Raw genomic sequence first — 19,189 nt, forward strand, 5'->3', positions numbered from 1 at the left:
TACCCATGCATTTTTGAGATGGGGCAAAGATTTTGATGGACCGTTATCCCCTGCCCCAAACACTCCCAATGCAGTCACTTTTTAAAATGTGTAGCATATCACATGAGTTAACTATAGAGGATTATCAATAGTTCAAAATGTGTATTTTGTATATATACATTCGAGGGGGGTTGGGGTTTCTTTAAAATATAACGTGTATGTTGGGATATTATTGATAATCTCTTAAACGTTCATGATATAGGAAGTTTTTTATGATGAGTGATTTCCTTGAGAAAACATTAGGACTAGTACATATTGGTTTCCATTGACACTTGACAAAATGGACAAAAGTCACGCCTAGTATCCGGAGTGATGCACGCACCGCATCTAAATTTCTCTATCAAAATATCTTCATACTAGTTGGACTGCCAATAAAAATTGTGATTGATAGGGCTTGTATTTCTTGAATGAAGTTGTAAAAGGTATTCTTCATATATTTGGACTATCGGTAGGGCTTGTATATCTTGAATGAAGTTGTAAAAGGTGTTCTTGGTGTCACACAACCTCTCGGCACTCTTTCATCAATGCAATGGAAAGTTGAAGCCACAAACAAAGTGCTATGCACAGCGCTAAACAATACACTGGAAGGAGATAGAAAGGTATGAGCAACCAAGTTACTAGGCCCGGAGTACTATGGGCTTATCAAATTGCTTATAAAATCTCGATCGGCACTTTCCTATTTAAACTATCCTACAAACTCGATGTGGTTCTCCCCATGTGATTACTCATTCCAACTTGAAAATAAGAGTTACATTGGATTTTAATGAGCATGCATTTTCCAATAGGTTGCGGATAAAAAATCTTCACAAGAATCGGCTTAGAGTAGTTCATTCCATGTATGTGGAAAGACGTAGGTGCAAAGCTTGGGTCTGTCATTGAGAATAAATGGTCCTAGGAAACTTCTATACATTCTCAAGAAAAACAAGACTCATTGCTCAATGCCTAGGACCATTTATTCTCAATGTTATCACCAATTGAGGGGCAATCCACCTATCAACCTTAGATGTCACCGCCATGAAAGCATTCATAAATGGATCTAGGATCAAATGATACCACTAACCATTAACTCACAATCTATTAAAGCAGTTGGGTGCTTGAAGAAATGCATTGGAAGAAACAAGTGCAAGAAGAGGTGACGGAGCAAGTACACCACACTACTATACTCTAAAGCCAACATGAGTGTTCTCTCCCGTAAAATCTACCAAAAACTCAACTTGACACTAGGCTACACCACTAAAACAACCCTACGTAGTTTTGACCTTGCACGCACAACAACTGCGGGTATAGTTACACTAAAATATACAAAACTTCACAAGCTCATATACTTTCATGTTGCACCACCATCTCAATATGTGCACACTACATTATTAAGTTGTTCTTGGATGAGAACCAACAAGTGCAACATTGGAACTACTCTAGCCACTCCAACACCATCAATCAGACCTATCTCTTCTCCTTATTGGTAAACAAGATGCGAAGGCATCCATCTCGAGGGCTATACTCATTTGACCACCCGCCCAATCTCATCCGAACCTAGTGAGTGACAATAGACTTAATGCTCATAAAATTGCACCAACAACTAGATCTCAACCTCATCAACATTGACAAGCCCACCAAGTGCTATAAAAACCATGAATAGTAGAACGATGGGTATCAAAGTTGCTCCTTCAAGCATAGAATTATTAAAAAGACAAACCAAAATTTGGATCCCAAAGATGCCAACCCATTGATCCCATCATCTTCACCAAGCAAAAGCACTCAAAAGGGAGAAGCTATCTTTCAAAGCATTGCTTGCCGACAACTACTCAATTTCACTTCTTGTGCATTAGATAAATGAGTAGCTGATTCAATGTTACAAAATTGTGGCAAAAGTATTAAAGAAAATTTATTTACTTTAGTCACCAATATGTATAACCAAAAAATTTTAATTAATATTTTTAACCTAAACTTTAAACCCTAATATTAGCATATTGGATTTTAAGAGAATTTCTCAAAGCTTAAACTATTTGCTAATAATATATTCCTACTTCCTAGTTGTATATATTCCTTTCGTCACCAATATGTATAACAAAAAAAAATTAATTAATATTTTTAACCTAAACTTTAAATCCCAATATTAGCATATCGGATTTTAAGAGACTTCCTCAAAGCTTAAACTATGTGCTAATAACATATTCCTACTTCCTAGATGTATTAAGTCAAGAAGGAATGAGCTATAAGGGTAGAAAATGAAACTCTTTTAAAAGAGGGATGTGTCTTGTTTAAGTGTTTTGCAAAAATAATAGACACTACACAAAAGTAGTAATCTATGATTCATATTTAGATGCTGTGTGTGTGTGTGTGTGTGTGTGTGTGTGTGTGTGTGTGTGTGTGCGCACATGCACGCGTCAACTGGGGATGGCAACAGGACAATAGCTATAGCTCTCGCTCTCTCTCTCTCTCTCTCTCTCTCTCTCTCTCTCTCAAAAGTATGATAAGTTTGACTCGGCAACAAAGACGATACCTTGGAGTGCTAATCTTATTATACTACAAAAGCTAGCCAAAGCATGACTACTTCATTGCATACCACTAAGGTTAGTGCAATCTCACTAAAAGGTGAAACAAGAATCATGCATAGTAGCCCACGTCCTTACAAACACTAAAATTCTCATATGTGACCAACTCTAGCCAAAATTACCCCATTGACATCAGTTGAGGGTGCTCTTCAAATTCAAAAGCAATGCTTCATTTTACTGTCAAAATATTGTCAAGAGCCCACCATTACATAGAGGCACCATGTCATACATATTCTCTGAGCTCACATACCTCAACGACAAAGTGAGCAGCACACATCCTTACCTTATCGTATGAATAAACGTAATAATTAATTTACATTGAGAAGCCATCAAAGCACCCATTATGATTAGTCGAAGGACAAAGCCTCGAACTATCTCAACCAAATACTAGCATCCACATTGTCAGGGGCCCTTCTTCCTTACTATATTGCCTGAGGACAATCATCTCCTTCCAACCTCATGCGTGCCCATCTAGTGGAACAGAATTATACCCTTGCCCTTGCACCTCCCTACTCAAGAACAGGGTTGGTCTAAATAGTGCACACAATTCCCAACTTTTAGTAACTTCAAGAATCTGCCGATACAAACATGACGATATTTTAATTGTTTTAGAGAGAATTTGAACAGGTCAATAAGGACAATACACAAATCTATATGTACGTGTGTGTGTGTGTGTGTGTGTGTGTGTGTGTGTGTGTGTGTGTGTGTGTGTGTGTGTTTTTGTGTGTACACACACATATACACATACATATACAGTACACACATATATAAAGGCCTTCACACAACGCAAAAATTTTGATCAACTTACAAGCATTGACATTTGATTATAATCAAGTAGCAACTCTCTTCAGCACTGCCCGAAGGTGAGGATGTAATGAGTGTGTGTTTGTGGCCATAGAGACGGTATACTCGAGATCGTCACCGACAACTGTAAAAGATCTATTGATGCCCTTTACCTATTGCAGAGAGAACAAACAAACTTCAGTAATCAAAAGACACCCAGCAAGTTAACAAAGACCTTGCCAGTATTACACGTCATAAACATATCAAACACACACTACCTTCGAAGCATTTGCGATGATCTCACTTAAAAGAGCAATAGATTTGTTTTCTGCATTGTACGTACCCTTCTGCAAATGGCATTGTGTTAAAGCCAGAATAAGGAGCTTTTCTCTTAGCCTTCTCAGATGAACAGCATAAAGAAAGATGATGCATTCATGAGAACATTAATCACTACTCTTACTGAGTGATTTTAAAAAATCATGTTTTCCCATTTTTCCAAAAGATAAAATATTATAATTCCCGTCCTTAATTGGTTCCAACACCGTGGAATCAACAAAATTTTAGTTTAAAGTGTTGCAGTTAAATATCTCTTCACAGTGATTGGCTACCAATTGTTATTTTAACATTTAGATCAGGAAATATATAAAGCTCACCTGAACTTCTGCAAGTCCCGTGCTTTGAGCAATAATCACCTCTAAAGATCCATCGATTTTGGGCCTCCAATAACCACTTTCCGCGTGCATCGGCTCTCCTGATGACAGCCTCCATGTTTTTTGTGCATAAGCCATAACTGGCTAGGCAAACCAAAAGCGCAAAGGCAATGAACAACATTGAAAAACAATCCTTAATAATATTCTAAAGCCAATTTTTGCAAAATATAGCAAAAGCACATTTCTGCAAAATAAAGCAAACATGTGGGGTGCAAGTGAAGCTCGCCATAGCTTACTTTTGGTGCAGCATCTCAAATCTAAGCCCGAAAGTGGAGGGAGATGCCTTTAAAAACAAACAAGGACAATGTGAGCATGTCGTAACAATCAATGAAGTGTTCCCGCATTTGATGATGATTATTATTTTATCCATTAACTAGAGAATGGACTGAGGATCCTGCCCTTAAATGACGTGTGTGCATGCGACAGAAGGGTAAATGCGCTCCTGTATTCACTTACAAAGGAAAGCTCAAGATAAAGACAAACAGGGACAATGTGAGCATGTTGTAACAATCAATGAAGTGTTTACGCAATTTGATGCTGATGATGATTTTATCCTTAACATGAAAGAGAATGGACTGAGGATCTTACCCATAAGTGATGTGAGTGCGCACGACAGATGCACAAATGAGCTCCTGTATTCACTTACAATGGAAAGCTCAAGATTAAGACCTAATATTGATCATCTGCAAGACAATACGACCATAGACCCCATCGTGCATATTGGTGCTGAGTAAATGCTAAAACATCACTGCCAACATCGGCAAGCATGCATTCATTTGGGCAAACAAGGTAAGGATTTCCTCATGAAGCAAGATAGATAGGTTTAAAGAAAAACCCCAAGCACAACATTCTCTTCTGCGTCTATCTTTTGAATGAGTCTTACTATGCTGATACCCATGACCAGCAAAACTCTCTCTCTCTCTCTCTCTCTCTCTCTCTCATACACGCACAGAAGAAGAGACACCTTGCCAGAATGCCAGAACTGAATCTCTTCGCCATAGTCAAAGGCCTGGATGGTAGGGAAGCCGCCTTGGCCCTGGCCTCGCCATGTACCGAGCAAGAAGGAGAGGGGAGCAAGCGCAGGGTGCAGGGGCGCAGCAGCCATCCTCGCTATGGCCAGCTCTGAGAGAGCTCCCTACTTACAACGTCCTCTTCATTCTCTAAATCCAAAGCTCCAGCTTTTGGCCTGTAGAGCTTCGGCCTTTCATCAGGCTGCTTACACACTGGAAGTGGACAACCCGTTTTTTTAACGCTGGACCAATAGCGTTGCACGCCCTCGAAGAAGCCCTTACACACTGAGTGTTGGACATCGCGCGCATGAGCTGAGTCATCTGCCAACGCATGCCCATGCTTCGAACGAAATCGGGCAGCCAGCCACAGCTGTCCAAGGATGGGCACGCATGATGAGGACCAATCATTTGCAAGCACCCCTTTCCCGCTTATTGCATTCGCGGGCTTCTGCAGCCTGCACGTCATTTGAAAAGGAGATGAGAGCTCTTTGTTTTGCATCCTTCAAGAAGCTCTAAGAGAGCCTTCGCCTCTCACGATTACTTTCTCTTCGTCTCTGCGGCCTTGATAGTCCAAGTATTTCAAGTTTAGTGCTTTTTATCTACTCCTGCTTTAGCTCAACAAAAGGAATCATGTTTTCTTATGTCGGGCTTGGTTTATTTAGAGTCGCTTGTCTTGTGCTTAGCCTAAGTTTAGAAAGCTATTGTTTTCAGAGGTTTGCTAAGAATCCTCAATGATAGGCAACTGTTCTCCATTTGGCTTCAGGCCATTTCATCCACCCATATGACCAGCGACTCACCACATCGCAAAACGGAGTCCTTTTCCTTCTCCTCCGCAGGCTGACACAGCAACAATAACAATGGAGGGAGATACCAGCAAGGGCATAAATGGGGACGAAGGTAGGCTACGCAAATTGCCGGCCAAGCGAAGGATTCAAGGAGTAACAAGCGAAGTGGTAACAGTGATGAACACTACAAGCCGTGGAGGGAAAGGAAGAAAGAAGAATCAAGCCAACATGGCTAGTCCAAATGAGGGCATCAAAGACAAGAAGGGGAGAGAGAACTGGAAGGATGCTTGGGTTGTGCAACTCATTCACATTTGTGGCACTATGCATGATGACTTTGGGAAACCTCCCAAACAGGGTGTAGATCTTTGGTCAAAGGTGGCGACACAGCTTGCTTCGCTTTTTCCAAAATGTGACAAAAATGGCCAAGCTTGAAGGAAAAAATGGGGACGTGTGTACGATGCGTATAAGAAAGACAAAGTTCACAATTCTATATCGGGTAATGATCGTAGGATAACCTGCAATTGGTACGATATAGTGGATGAGTACATGCATGACAGAGCGAACGTAGTCAGTGAGTCTCATGCTTCGGCACTTGGTGACTCCAGCAACATTGATCAGCAGGATTCAGTGAGTCCCTCACAGGCACAGACAACGGAGGGCGTAGGAGAAGGTGCATCATCAGCTGCAAAAGAAAGAGTCTTAGGCCCTGCTCAAGACCAGCGCCAACGAAAGGAAAAAAAAATTGAGGACTCCCTTTGTTGATATGGCAAATACCGCAAGACCATGGCAGCCCAACAAAAGGAATCAGAAGCAGCTCGCAAGGCCGAGCAGGCTGAGAAGCTTAAACTTTTGGGATCTCTCAATAATGCATTTGCTGGATTCTTGGATGTATTGAAAATTTTCAAAAAAGATTGATGAAATGATCTCTTTGTAGCAATGCTTTGCCCAATGACATATTTTGATATTTAATGCTGTGACATGTGACATATTTTTTTGGTTTTACTTCTATGTCTCGAGCTTTGTTGTCTCTATTTGTTGTTCATTAATCCAATAATCATATGTATCAATGTCTTCTTTTGGTTGAGTTCAAAAAGTGATATATACTTCTGTCACAGGCTATGGAGGATGAGCTGGTGATTCTTGCTTGCTTCTTTGCATTAATTATTGGTGCAATCGCAGCTCTAGAGCTTGTAGAATATGACGATGCTGGCATGATTGACTACACGTACCAAGTTCATGTTCTTACTTGTTTCATTGGTCGAGTAATCCCAGCCAGAGCAGCGCGCACAGGGAGGAGAAGGCATGAGAATAGAGCATGTTGGGCATATCCCTGGCCACACACATTCATGGAGCAGTGCTTGAATGGTAGCTACTCCAACAAGATGTTCAAGAGCAGGCTTCGAGTAAGCAGAGACACCTTCAATTTCTTGACACCATGGTTAGCTCCAAAGATGTGCCGCTCTAACACAAATTGTCGCAAGGCAATCACCGTTGAGAAAAGAGTCTGTGTAGCTTTACATCGCTTGGCTTTAGGGGCGAGTCCCCAAATTATTTTGCAGCCGCCGCAGCACAAGAGATTGTCATCCATTTTTGCGATGCAGTGTCTTCTTCCGGTCTGCATGATCTTTTTGTCAAATGGCCTTCGATTGACAGGATGCAAAGCCTTGCCAAGGATTTTGAGGCAATCCACAGTATTCCTTTTGTGATAGGTGCAGTAGATGGTAGCCATGTGACAATCATTGCACCTCGAGCAAATCATGAGGACTACTTCAACAGAAAGGGCTTCCACTCAATTATCTTGTAGATGGCAGTGGCCGCAAATTGCGTTGTTTGGGATTACGACATAGGGTGGGCAGGGTCCATGCATGATTGATTTCAACGCAGTCAACTAGGTCAAAATGTGAAGCAGGTTGCCTAGGCAATTATTGTCTCTTGGGGGATTGTGCATATCCAGCAAGATTTTGGATGCTTCCACCTTTCAAAGGTAGTAAAGAGTACGGCTTATCTTCCAAGAAATACTTTTGGAACTACATCCAATCCAATTCGAGAATGACTGTGTGAAGTCGCGGAGCTGAGCTTAGATCCACACACACACACACACACACACACACACACAGATACACAGACGGAGAGCTTACACAGTACGCAGAGAATTCGTTGAAGGGTTATCTCCCAAATCTTATTATTCACACAAGTATAAGTGAGTGTATACAAAGAGTTAGTGATAAGCGAGTTAGGCGGGCGGCCGGCCATATCCGTATAAGCGGCCACTTGGGCTTTAATCCCAACAACCTTCCACTTAAAGTCCAATGTGGCACTTTAAGTGACTGTAAATCTATAAACATAAATGTACAAAGATTTACATGGTTGCCATCTATCCAATGCCCAATAACTCACGACAATGCACAAAGCCCTCTCCTGGAAGTCCCTTTGTGAGTAGATCAGCAGGATTGTCCTTGGTGTGGATCTTCATCAGTTGTATCTGCTTGTCTTCAAGTAATTCCCTAATGAAGCGATATTTCACATCAATATACTTAGTCTTTGAATGGAACACTGGATTCTTTGCCAATTGTATAGCACTTTGACTATCACAATATAACTCTGGCATATCTACTTTGATTCCCAAGTCTACTACCAATCTACCAAGCCAAATAGCTTCTTTGCATGCCTTATTTGCTGCAACATACTCACCTTCTATAGTAGACTGCGTAATACAATCTGTAATCAAGACCGCCATGATATGGCACCTCCAGCCAATGTAAAGACATAGCCTGATGTAGATCTCCTCTTATCCAAGTCTCCTGCATAATATGAGTCAATGTATCCTCTGACACTCAAATCCTGACTACCATAGCATATGCGCATACTCTTTGTATGTTTTAAGTATCTCATGATACCTTTCACTGCCTCCCAATGTTTCTTGCCGAGATTTGACATATATCTTCTAACCACTCCCACTGCAAATGCAATATCCGGACGTGTAGCAATCATTTCATACATCAAACTCCCACATGCAGACGCATACGGCACCGTATCCATTTCAACCTTTTTTATCTCAGACTGTGGGCAATCTTGGTTGCTTAGTTTCACATATGACGGCAATGGTGTCATCAATGCCTTTCCCCTGTCCATATGGAAGCGTTGCAACACCTTGTCAATATACTCTTCCTAAGATAAGTAAAGCATCTTCTTTGACCTATCTCGCTAGATACGCATACCCAGTATATGACTTGCCTCACCCATGTCTTTCATGTCAAAAACCTTTGCCATTTTTGACTTAAGAGCTGAAATTTCTGTCATTTGTCTACCAGCAAGTAACATGTCATCCACATAGAAGATGAGGATTATCAAGCTATGATCCTTAGCTTGTCGAGTATACATGCAATGATCTGTCTCACTTCTCGTGTATTCTTGAGAAAGCATAGATTGGTGAAACTTCTTGTACCATTCTCTTGGTGCCTGCTTCAAGCCATAGAGACTCTTTCTCAAACGACATACCAATTTCTCTTTGCCTTTCTCAACATACCCTTCTGGCTGCTGCATATAAACCTCCTCATGCAAATCTCCATGAAGAAATGCCGTTTTCACATCCATCTGATGTAAATGTAGATCATGTTTAGCAACCAAAGCAAGTACACTTCTCAATGTTGTCATCTTGACAACTGGTGAAAAGACTTCATCAAAATCTATTCCGTGTTCTTACTTAAAACCCTTAGCAACCAACCGTGCTTTGTATTTTGGTTGTCCATCATGAGGAGTAAGCTTATACCTGTAAACCCACTTACAAAGTAGATCTTTCTTGCCCTCTGGCAATTGAACCAAATCCCACGTTTGATTCTTATGCAGAGCCGTCATCTCTGATTGCATGGCCAACTTCCATTTTTTCGAGTCAACCACTTGTAATGCTTCCTTGTAACAAGATGGTTCTCCGCAATCCGTGAGCATGACATAATTTAGAGGTGGCACATAACGATCAGGTGGTTTGGAGACACGCTCAGAACGTCTCACCACAACTGATTCTGCCTCTCTAGCCACTATAGGTTGTTCGTGAGCCTGACCATGCTATCTTGATGTGCTAGCACTAGGTCCATCTTCCCTGAAGACAACTCTTCTGATCTCCTTTGTCTTCTCTGGCTTAGCGTGAAACTTGGCTTCATTGAAATGCACATCATTGCTACGAATAACTTTTTTAGACTCATGATCCCAAAGCCGGTAACCCATCTTGCCCGATTCTCCGTAGCCGAGAAAGATACATTTCTTGCTCTTTAGTTCTAACTTATTCCTGAACTCCTTAGGAATATGGCTATAAGCTTCACAACCAAAGACTCTGAGATGCTTATACGAAGGTGCCTTGCCTGTCCATAGCATCTCGGCCACTTCACTCTTATCCAGAACCCTACTAGGAGACCTGTTGATCAAATGGACTGTTGTAGCCACTGCTTCTGACCAAAATCCATCAAGCAACTCAACATTTGACAGCATGCTTCTGACCTTCTCTTGTATGGTTCTATTCATACGTTCTGCAAATCCATTTCGTGAAGGTTTGTATGGTGCAGTAAGTTCCCGCTTTATCCATTTTGCTTCACAAAAGTCTTGAAAAGATTTGGAAATGTACTCTCTACCATTGTCAGTTCTCAAGCACTTCAACTTCTGACCACACTGATTCTCCACAAGCTGCAAGAATGTCTTAAAGACCTTGAGCACCTCATCCTTGTGCTTCAAGAAGTAAACCCATACTCTGCGAGAATAGTCGTCTATGAATGTACAAAAGTACGCTGCTCTCCCTAGTGACAAACTAGGCATTGGTCCGCATAGATCACTATGCACAAGAGCTAACCGTTTGTCCCTATGATTCCTCTTTGATCTGTGTGGTTCCTGTGTTTGCTTACCATAAACACAATGCTCACAAAACTCAAAATCTTGAAATGAAAAGCCAAGCAATAACCATAACAAGAAAGTATTTTCATTCCTCTTTTTGACATATGTCCCAGCCTACGATGCCACAGTGACACACTTGGTTGCTCAATAACAATTAATTACATGGTTTTTAACCTCTGAAACATGTAAAGTGTACAGAGTTCCTGACTTGATACCATGTGCTACAGTCATTGAACCTTTGGAGACCTTCCAAGCGCTGTTCCCAAAAACTGTCACATAACCCACATCATCCAACTTCCCTGTACTGATCAAGCTCTTTCGGATTGCTGGAACATGTCTGACATTCTTGAGCCATAAAGAAGAGCCATTCTAAAACTTCAAGTGCACATCTCCCACTCCAAGTATGTCACAAACCTGCTCATTGCCAAGTCTGACATAATCTTTAGTAGCCACATATGATGTAAACCACTCTTTGTGTGGAGAAACATGTTAAGATGCCTCTGAGTCGATAATCCATTGACTCATAGCATGTCCATCCTCTGCATTCAAGAAAACAAAATCAAAATTCCATGTGAGGAAGATGTCACCAGTTGCTATACTAGAATCATTGTCTGAACCAGATCCTGTGACATTCACCTCTTCAATCTTCACTGGACTCTTCTTTTCATTTTGCTCAGAACTCTTTGTTTTGCCTTTCTCTTGTTTCCACTTCGTACAGTCTCTCTTCATGTGACCCTTCTTGCCACAATGGTAGCATTCTATGTCATCCTTTGACTTCGAGACATGAGACTTACTTCGGTTTTGTGCCTTCTTACCCTTATTCTCTTTAGACTGTTGTCTCCCTCGAACGACCAAAGCACTATTCCCTTTGCCTTTGTCAATGTTATTCCTGTTCACTTCCTCTGTGAGTAAGCTGCCTTCTACATTGGCACTTGTAAGAACTTCTGGCGTGACAGAGTTACTTAATGTCGTGCGAAAAGTATCCCAACTGTCTGGCAAAGTGATTAAGAGAAACATAGCCTTCACTGAATCTGGAAAGACTATTGTTAACTCGCTGAAAATTGTGTGAAATTCATTGAGATGATTTGACATGGCTGTCCCTTTCTTCATCTTCAAATCCACCAATTTCTTGAGCCAGTAAACCTGAGAAGCGGAACTTTGTTTCTCATACATACCACATAGCTTTTTCCATACACCATACGCTGTAGTCTCTTCTATTATGTTGAAGTAAACATTTTTTGCAAGTGTCAGGATGATTGTGTGTTGAGCCAACAGAGGATCACACCCACATTTTTGCTCACACTCATCATTTTGTAACCATTGATTGTAATAAATGTCTTTCCGACATTAATTTTGATTTGAGCCATTCATTAAGTAACGGGACTCAATTGAGTTTCCAGCTTGTAATCTCGAAGTAATTTCACTTGCTGATGTAATTAGTTAGAGATGTTCTCACCTCCAAGGCTGAGGTATATAAGCCAAAGTTTTTGAAACCTAAGGGGGAGATTATTAATCAAAGTGAGTTTTTGAGCGCCGTGACTGTGTCTGAGAGAGAGAGAGAGAGAGAGAGAGTCTTAACTACTTGCTACGCGAGCTACGGAGCCGCCATTGGAGAAGCGACACCGCCATTGTGTTAGCAACGGCGAGAGCTACGCATAGATACCAAGAGTGCGCGCTATCGGCTTCTATGTGTGGTAAGTTCCTACGAGCTTCGGTGTGAGTTTTCTTCCAACTCGTGTGTCGGAATTGAGCGTGCAGCATATCTATAGAACCACAACGAGTAGAGCTACACATTAGTACCATCGGGGTCAAGTTTCGATCACTTGTATATTTCGGCCTGTCTTCATACGCGTTTATCGCACGGAGTGGTTATAGGTTGAGTTTGCAGTTCAAGTCTTTAGGGTGTTGTTCTTACCTAGTGTATAGACTTCCCCTTGAGTTTGAGATCGATTCAATGATTCTAGATCTTGTTTCGTATAGCATTCATTCGTAGTACGGATTTCAGTCACTTGCGTATTTTAGAACTTAGATTTGATTTCCTTAGTAGTGATTGTCATTCGAAGGTCGAGTAGGTGATTTGACACCCACCTAGTTGTTTCCATGCGCCTGCGGGTCAAGCTTCGTCCTTGTCTGACAAATTCTGTTGTTGGTTGAGTTCTCGCTATTTAGCTTCCGCTAGCGGCGTAACCGCCTTAACATTTGGCGCCGTTGCCGGGGACGAGAGCCCTAAGTAGGTGACCTTAGACTAATCCTACGAGGTGAGTCGTGTAAACTACTTTGTATACTTTAGTTAGAAAAGATCTATGAGTGGTGGACTCCGAAGATCTCGAGAGATACTAGGAAGTGGGGTATTCCTGGGTCTTCCGTGTTGACAGTATTTTTAGTTTAGCTTAGATTTGTTTGTTGTTTTGTTGGTGTTGAGTAGTTGTTGATAGAAGAAGAATTTGCTAGTCCGTGAGTGGCAGTGGATCTCTTTAAAATCACAATTACCAAACCTATTTTATGATTAGGAATAGCTTAGGTAGGACTTCATTTGATCCTGATCTAGAGCTAGTAATCATTGGAGTATTTGCTTGATATGGTTGATTGCATGTTAGATCACTAAACCGTCGAGTTAGTAGTGAAACTTGCAATAAACAAAAGTCAGAGAAATTTTCTGTGTATCTGGGAGTTGCTGAGCACTTGAGAAAGCTTTAGGAAGGATTCTGTGCCAAAAAACTGGAAATCTGCAACTTTAGACATCATACGCGTATGATGTCTAAATGACCAAACAGAGACCAAAACAGAAATTTTGACTTTACCAGAGTGTTCAAAAGGGGGGTTATACCCTAATTTCAACTTAAAACAAGAGCATTAACACTCAAAGAAACCCAAAAAGACAAGTCGGAGTCCAAGAAACGCAAAGAATAGGAAATTTTGGATTCAGATCTTGTTTTTACATTCAAACCTGACAAAAACACTTGAAACTCAATTATAAACATTGGAGAAGGCTTAAAACCGAGAATAGTCAAAATCTGGGACAAAAGACATCATACGCGTATAATGTCTTTTAGCACATCCACTGCTTATTTTTGATATCTGACCTGACAAGATTGTTGCAAACACTGTAGAAAGCATAAATATCAAGTCTTGACCCAAATTGATGAAAAAGACATCATACGCGTATGATGTCTTTGACCTAATTTTGGACATATTTTGATACTTTGCCAACACAGATCCATTGTAATAGCTGTCTAGAGGTTATATTTCAAGTTTCATCCCATTTGGATCACAATTGACCCAAAACAAGTCAAAAGCAGAAAATTGCCAAGAAAAGCCTAAATTATCCATAACTTGCTCAAACAGAGTTCAAACTGAATTTTGTGAGTGGACAGAGCATAAGGGGGCTACTGAGAGTGAGCATAACCAAAATAGTCCAAATCTGTGAAAAAAGACATCATACGCGTATAATGTCTTTTTCAGCATAACTACAACAAAATTCTCACTTGATGAAACAAAAGTTGTCCAACTGACAAGATTAAACAATTGACCAAGTATCAATCAGTTTGGATCAATTCTGACCACAAAAACTTGGAAAAACAAATTGCCGAGACGGAAAAGTTAAAGTCCTTTAGGGGAATTGATGAATTTGAGATCGGGCAGGAATCTCCAGAATAACCAACCAAAACAAGGGGAACAAGCAAGTGTCATATCAACCGAGGGAAGTGTAAACCAAAGTTGGGTGCAACCATTAGAGCCGATCTTTGAAGGAAGTGTTTCTGATACTTCTTCGGAGAGATCTTACGAGATCTTCACCGAACACTTGGAACACTTGAACCTGAACAACAGAGAAAATATGGCAACAGGACCATCAAACCCTTCCGCCACAATGAAGCTATTGTTCATAAAATACCAGTACGACAATGAGCAAGGTGCCAAGATCTACAAAGATGGAATGGACCGCTATTGTGTAAAGATAGAAGATGGACCTAGTGAGTTCAAGGACTTAGTGCATGTGAGCTATAGCGGAGATAGATATCTAGATGACGAGGGTACCATGTATTTGGTAGTCATAAACCCTAACATTGTGGACAAGTGGGGATTGATGGGCACCAAAGCCAAAGTAGATGAAGAACTTGAGGAGAAAGCACCAATAATGAACTTCCCTGATGCGAGGTTAAGAAGAGAGAATGAAACTACAAGGATCAACACTGATAACAGCTATGTGGGGCTATACAAATATAATAATGGGGAGCAATATCTCTATTATAGATGTGAAGAACCCTACACTGGAGAGTTGACAGACCAAAAAAGACTTTATGTCTTTACCTACACAGAGGGATCGGAAGTGAAAATTGCCGCTTATGACAAGTATGGGAGGCAATACTCAACAATGGGCAAGAAAGAATTAGAAGGATATACATACTTTGGGGGACCACTACATCAGTATTATGTTACTTCTAGCTCACAAAGACCAGCACCAACAAATGGAGTGCAAAACCCAATGACAACAGGAGGACAAAGAATTCAGGCTGCTGACTCTTTCAGTCAACCTCAGTACTCAAAGCCCGGACCAATGGGATCATTACATTCCACAGAGTCAATGGATACGAATCGAGGTAGTGCAGTTCCAATCCCCACATATACCACTCCAGATCCAAGGTTCGAAGCGGAACCATCACATTTACCTCCTAGTAGTAGACTCAGGACAGGGGAACCGACAAGGGTAACCCATGAAGTCCATGATGCTAGAGAAAGCTTTAGCCGGGACACAGGAGCAATGAGATTGGTAGCAGACCATAGACGTATGAGACCATCTCAAGTAGCCAAGTGTATGCCAAAGAACTATGGTGGTTCAGGAGATCCGTATGCACATATGTCACTCTTTAAGCAAGTCTTAAGAGCTGAGCAGATAACAGATTTCCATACACAATACAAGGGATTTGGTCTTACTCTAGAAGGTACGGCATTGACATGGTTTCAACCACTGAACAGAGGGGGATTCCATGACATTGACCATTTGCTAAGAGAGTTTGCTGAGGAATTCTCAAAACGAGGGATTAAGCACAATACGGTCTCACAAATATATGCTTTTAAACAGAGAGAACACGAAAAAGTGAAGGAAGCTTCACTTCGCTTCAAACAATACATTGAGAGATGTCCAGTACGTGAACGACCACAAGATGACAGACTATCTGTTCTCTTTATTGAAGGATTGAGAAACGACACTCTCAAGAAGGACTTGCACTTGAAAGCTTGTACAAGTTTCGAGCAAGTAACGAGAGAAGCATTGTACTTAGTGGATAACTGTACGGTTTATGGAGAGGTGTCAGCGGATACAGATTTTGCATCCAGTAGCTCTTCCTCCGTAGCGAGCGAGACTACCACTAAAAAGAATGTTCAAACAACAACCATGCCAAATGTAGAGCAAATGATAGAAGATGCTCTAAAAAGGATGGCACCATACCAAAAACCATTGCCAAAACCACTGAAATGGTGTGCTATTGAACAAAAATGGACAAACCACCCAACAGAGGAGTGCTATTACAACAAAGGGTATGTAAGGGAGCGTCAGTATGCACCTCCTGCTCAATTAGCACCACCTCAGGTACATCCAGTACCTCGATACCCAACGGGAAATGTACCAGGACCTATGGGGATAAAAGACCGCAACCGGTATTGGGACAACAACCACCTTTACCAGGAGCAAGACCAGTGGGCATTAGATATGCACCAACCTTAGAGAATCAGGAAGAACAAGCCTTAGTGCCTGTTCAAGCCTATTATGAAGAATCTGGTGCACACATGTCTCCAACTGTGTATTACCCACCAGAAGAACCCAAACAACCAGAACCATGGGGCATGATTGGGAATGTTGGAACACCAACAGTTACAAGTGCTTCTGATGAAGAGAGATACAATTTGGACGCAAGAACATTGATGTTCATAGCTCATGGAGGGTTAACAGGACAAAGACCATCCTATCCACAAAGGACGAATCAAGTGGGACCAAGACCAGCACTAGGACCTGTTACAAGTGTGGAGGTGACCATCTGATGAATGTTTGTCCACATACGGAAATCATTAGAATTAACGCTTATTGCACTGAGTGTGGGGTTACTCACTTCATTGAGGATTGTTCAAAGAATCCAAACAAAGTGCAAAAGACGACATTGAATATGCTAGAAACTATTCCTACCAGCAGTGGGTCCGAAAATGAAACTCTGATACCAACGCAAGTTGTTACTAGAGCTCAAGCTAAGAAAACCACTAGAGAACCTGAGAATGGAAAGTTAGCGACTGAAGTGGTTAGTCAAGGACCGCGGAGTCAGAGAAACACATGGAAAGCTAGAAAAGCACGCATGAAGTTGAGAAAAGAACGTGAAGACGCTATTCTAGCTGAGGAACTAAAGCGAACTAAAGATAGATTAGAAAAACTTGAGAGTCAAAACGGGAAACGAGAGATGAGCCCGGAAAGAACGAAACAAAAGAGTATCAAAGAAACAACGAGCTTAAGCTCAGGGGGATCAGTGCTAGTCGACAAAGTACACGAACCATTGGACGCACTGATGAGAGCTTACGAAGCTAGGTTAAAGAACAACCAAACACAAGAACAGAGGTGGATGACATACCCAAACGCGGAATTGGAAAAGCAGAGACTTGAAATGTGCCAGAGAATGATCGAGACTGCACAAGCCTTATTAGAACCACCAAGAGAAACAATGAATTGTGGAACGGAAAACCCAATTCAGCAAGAGACTATCATTTCACGGGTAGCTGAAAAGACTCCCAGTGCACAAAAGCCTGAAAATACACACAAGGATGACCGCATAGTATTGAACACAACCGATCAGGAGATAGAGAGTTTTCATCCAGTCATACAGAGGATTTACGGAAGAGATGAGGATTACAATGAATTTTGGAAACAAGTGAGAGAGGCAAACTTTGCAAACGAGCTAAGTTGCCAAGCTAATCAGACAAATTGGGAAAAGGACATCAGGAATCCTCCCATAGTGGAATTTGAGGCAGGATCTCAAGTGGACTTGGATCTGCAATCTTACTGGGGAGATGGGGGCTCTGTTAGAACAATGGAGAGAAACCTCATTCACTGAATACCTTACCTTCATACTTAGGAGAGTATGAAGCAAAATCCGAGATTAGAGCACTTCCCTCACGAAGAATCTCATCAGAAAAAGTCATGGACTCGCAAGGATTGATAGAGATCTTGTCAACACCAGTGACATGCACTATCACTCTAGCTGAGCTTTTGAGGCTAAGACCACATATGTGGACCACTGTAGGAAAATGCTTGGAGAAATTTGGGATAAAAGACCCAACATCGAGACTGCAAGAGGGTATACAAGAGCTGAGCAAACCACAAAAGAACGCTAAGCCTGTACCCTTAAACAAGGTCGGAGAGTATTGCGAAGGTGAAGAGGGGAATACAACCTTACCAGTTGAATTCCAAGGAGTGAACACGATGGCAATACTAGACAGCGGAGCTGGGGTAGCCATTGCTACAAAAGAAATCTGGAAAAAATGGGGGAAACCAGCAATAAGGAAGACTAGGTTGAAACTCCAATTAGCAGATGGACACATGGAGAAACCTATGGGGTTATTAGAGAAAGTCGTAGTGACTTCTTGCGGCATTGAATACGAACATACTTTTGCTATTGTCGATTTTGGCAAGGAGAATAACTATGATATCATACTGGGAAGACCATTCATGAGACAGTTGAAAATGGTCCAGGATTGGGGCTACGATCACATATACCTGAGAAATATGGAAACCACTACACGTGTGAACCTGAGAGACCATAGCTACAAAGATGTGAACCGAACACCGGTAGAGGAGTTTGATTCAGCTACTTTGACGGGATCCGAATTTCCAGCTTGGTTAGGTAAGCCCAAGGAGTTATGGATGTGTGGAGCCTCGAAATGTGGAAGTCTGAGGCGAGAAGAATATGTTTTAGAAAGGGCTATCGAAGACGAAACTTATATAGGAGAACCCTTTCCAGAGGACACGCTTGAACCATTAGAATGGACACACATTCTAGCAACCCTAGATGTTTGTGCAATTCTGGATGGTCCCACAACGAAATTTTGCGACAAGGACGGGTACGACGTGGTTCCGTACTTCATGCTGAGAACTACACTCGAAAAAGAAACTGAAAAGAACGATACACTGGAAAAGGAAGATAAAGAAGAGGTGTTTCACGACATTCCCGATCATCCAGAGTGGGGAAATGAAGCAGACAACGAGTCAACGGACAATTCAAGCGGAAACGAAGAAACTATAATGGATGTCCGATTTTATGATTTTCCGAACCAAACTAAACAACGCCAGAAACGCTATAGAGCAAAGAGAAAAACAAAGGGGCTTAGAACCAATCCGATGCCTAGAATAAGAGGAAAAAATCAATTCTAATGCTAGTAAAGGCGGAAGATTG

At 41.4% G+C, this 19,189-nt stretch overlaps 1 protein-coding gene and 1 pseudogene across 2 annotated transcripts; one reads left to right on the top strand and one right to left on the bottom strand.

Moving 5' to 3' along the window:
• Positions 1 to 2,748: 2,748 nt before the first annotated feature.
• On the bottom strand, positions 2,749 to 5,302 carry LOC147440786 (nitrobindin heme-binding domain protein). 2 transcript variants are annotated; one of them, XM_086482629.1, is made up of 6 exons: positions 5,052 to 5,228; positions 4,324 to 4,370; positions 4,031 to 4,167; positions 3,656 to 3,724; positions 3,403 to 3,550; positions 2,749 to 3,168 (listed from the first exon to the last, which is right to left on the bottom strand). In XM_086482629.1, the coding sequence occupies exons 1-5, from the start codon at positions 5,084 to 5,086 to the stop codon at positions 3,425 to 3,427; spliced, it is 414 nt and encodes a 137-aa protein (XP_086338755.1). In that variant the 5' UTR covers positions 5,087 to 5,228; the 3' UTR covers positions 2,749 to 3,168; positions 3,403 to 3,424. The 2 variants fall into 2 exon arrangements, with proteins under 2 accessions (XP_086338755.1, XP_086338754.1); XM_086482628.1 differs by lacking the exon at positions 4,324 to 4,370 and having other exon boundaries at positions 4,031 to 4,171; positions 5,052 to 5,302.
• A 526-nt stretch (positions 5,303 to 5,828) lies between these two features.
• The window catches only part of LOC147440787 (uncharacterized), a 133,322-nt pseudogene continuing 119,961 nt past the window's right edge, over positions 5,829 to 19,189 (top strand).

This window comes from Adiantum capillus-veneris, chromosome 15 (genome assembly GCF_014529385.1).
Source record: "Adiantum capillus-veneris isolate H3 chromosome 15, ASM1452938v2, whole genome shotgun sequence".
NCBI classification, from domain to species: Eukaryota; Viridiplantae; Streptophyta; class Polypodiopsida; order Polypodiales; family Pteridaceae; genus Adiantum; species Adiantum capillus-veneris.

Excerpts from the sequence above, each read along its gene's own strand:
- LOC147440786 (XM_086482628.1), bottom strand. The coding sequence starts at position 5,192 with ATGGCTGCTGCGCCCCTGCACCCTGCGCTTGCTCCCCTCTCCTTCTTG. Across the intron at positions 3,725-4,030 it reads CGGGACTTGCAGAAGTTCAG|AAGGGTACGTACAATGCAGA; the intron begins GTGAGCTTTATA and ends TGCCATTTGCAG. Across the intron at positions 3,551-3,655 it reads TCATCGCAAATGCTTCGAAG|GTAAAGGGCATCAATAGATC; the intron begins GTAGTGTGTGTT and ends TCTCTGCAATAG.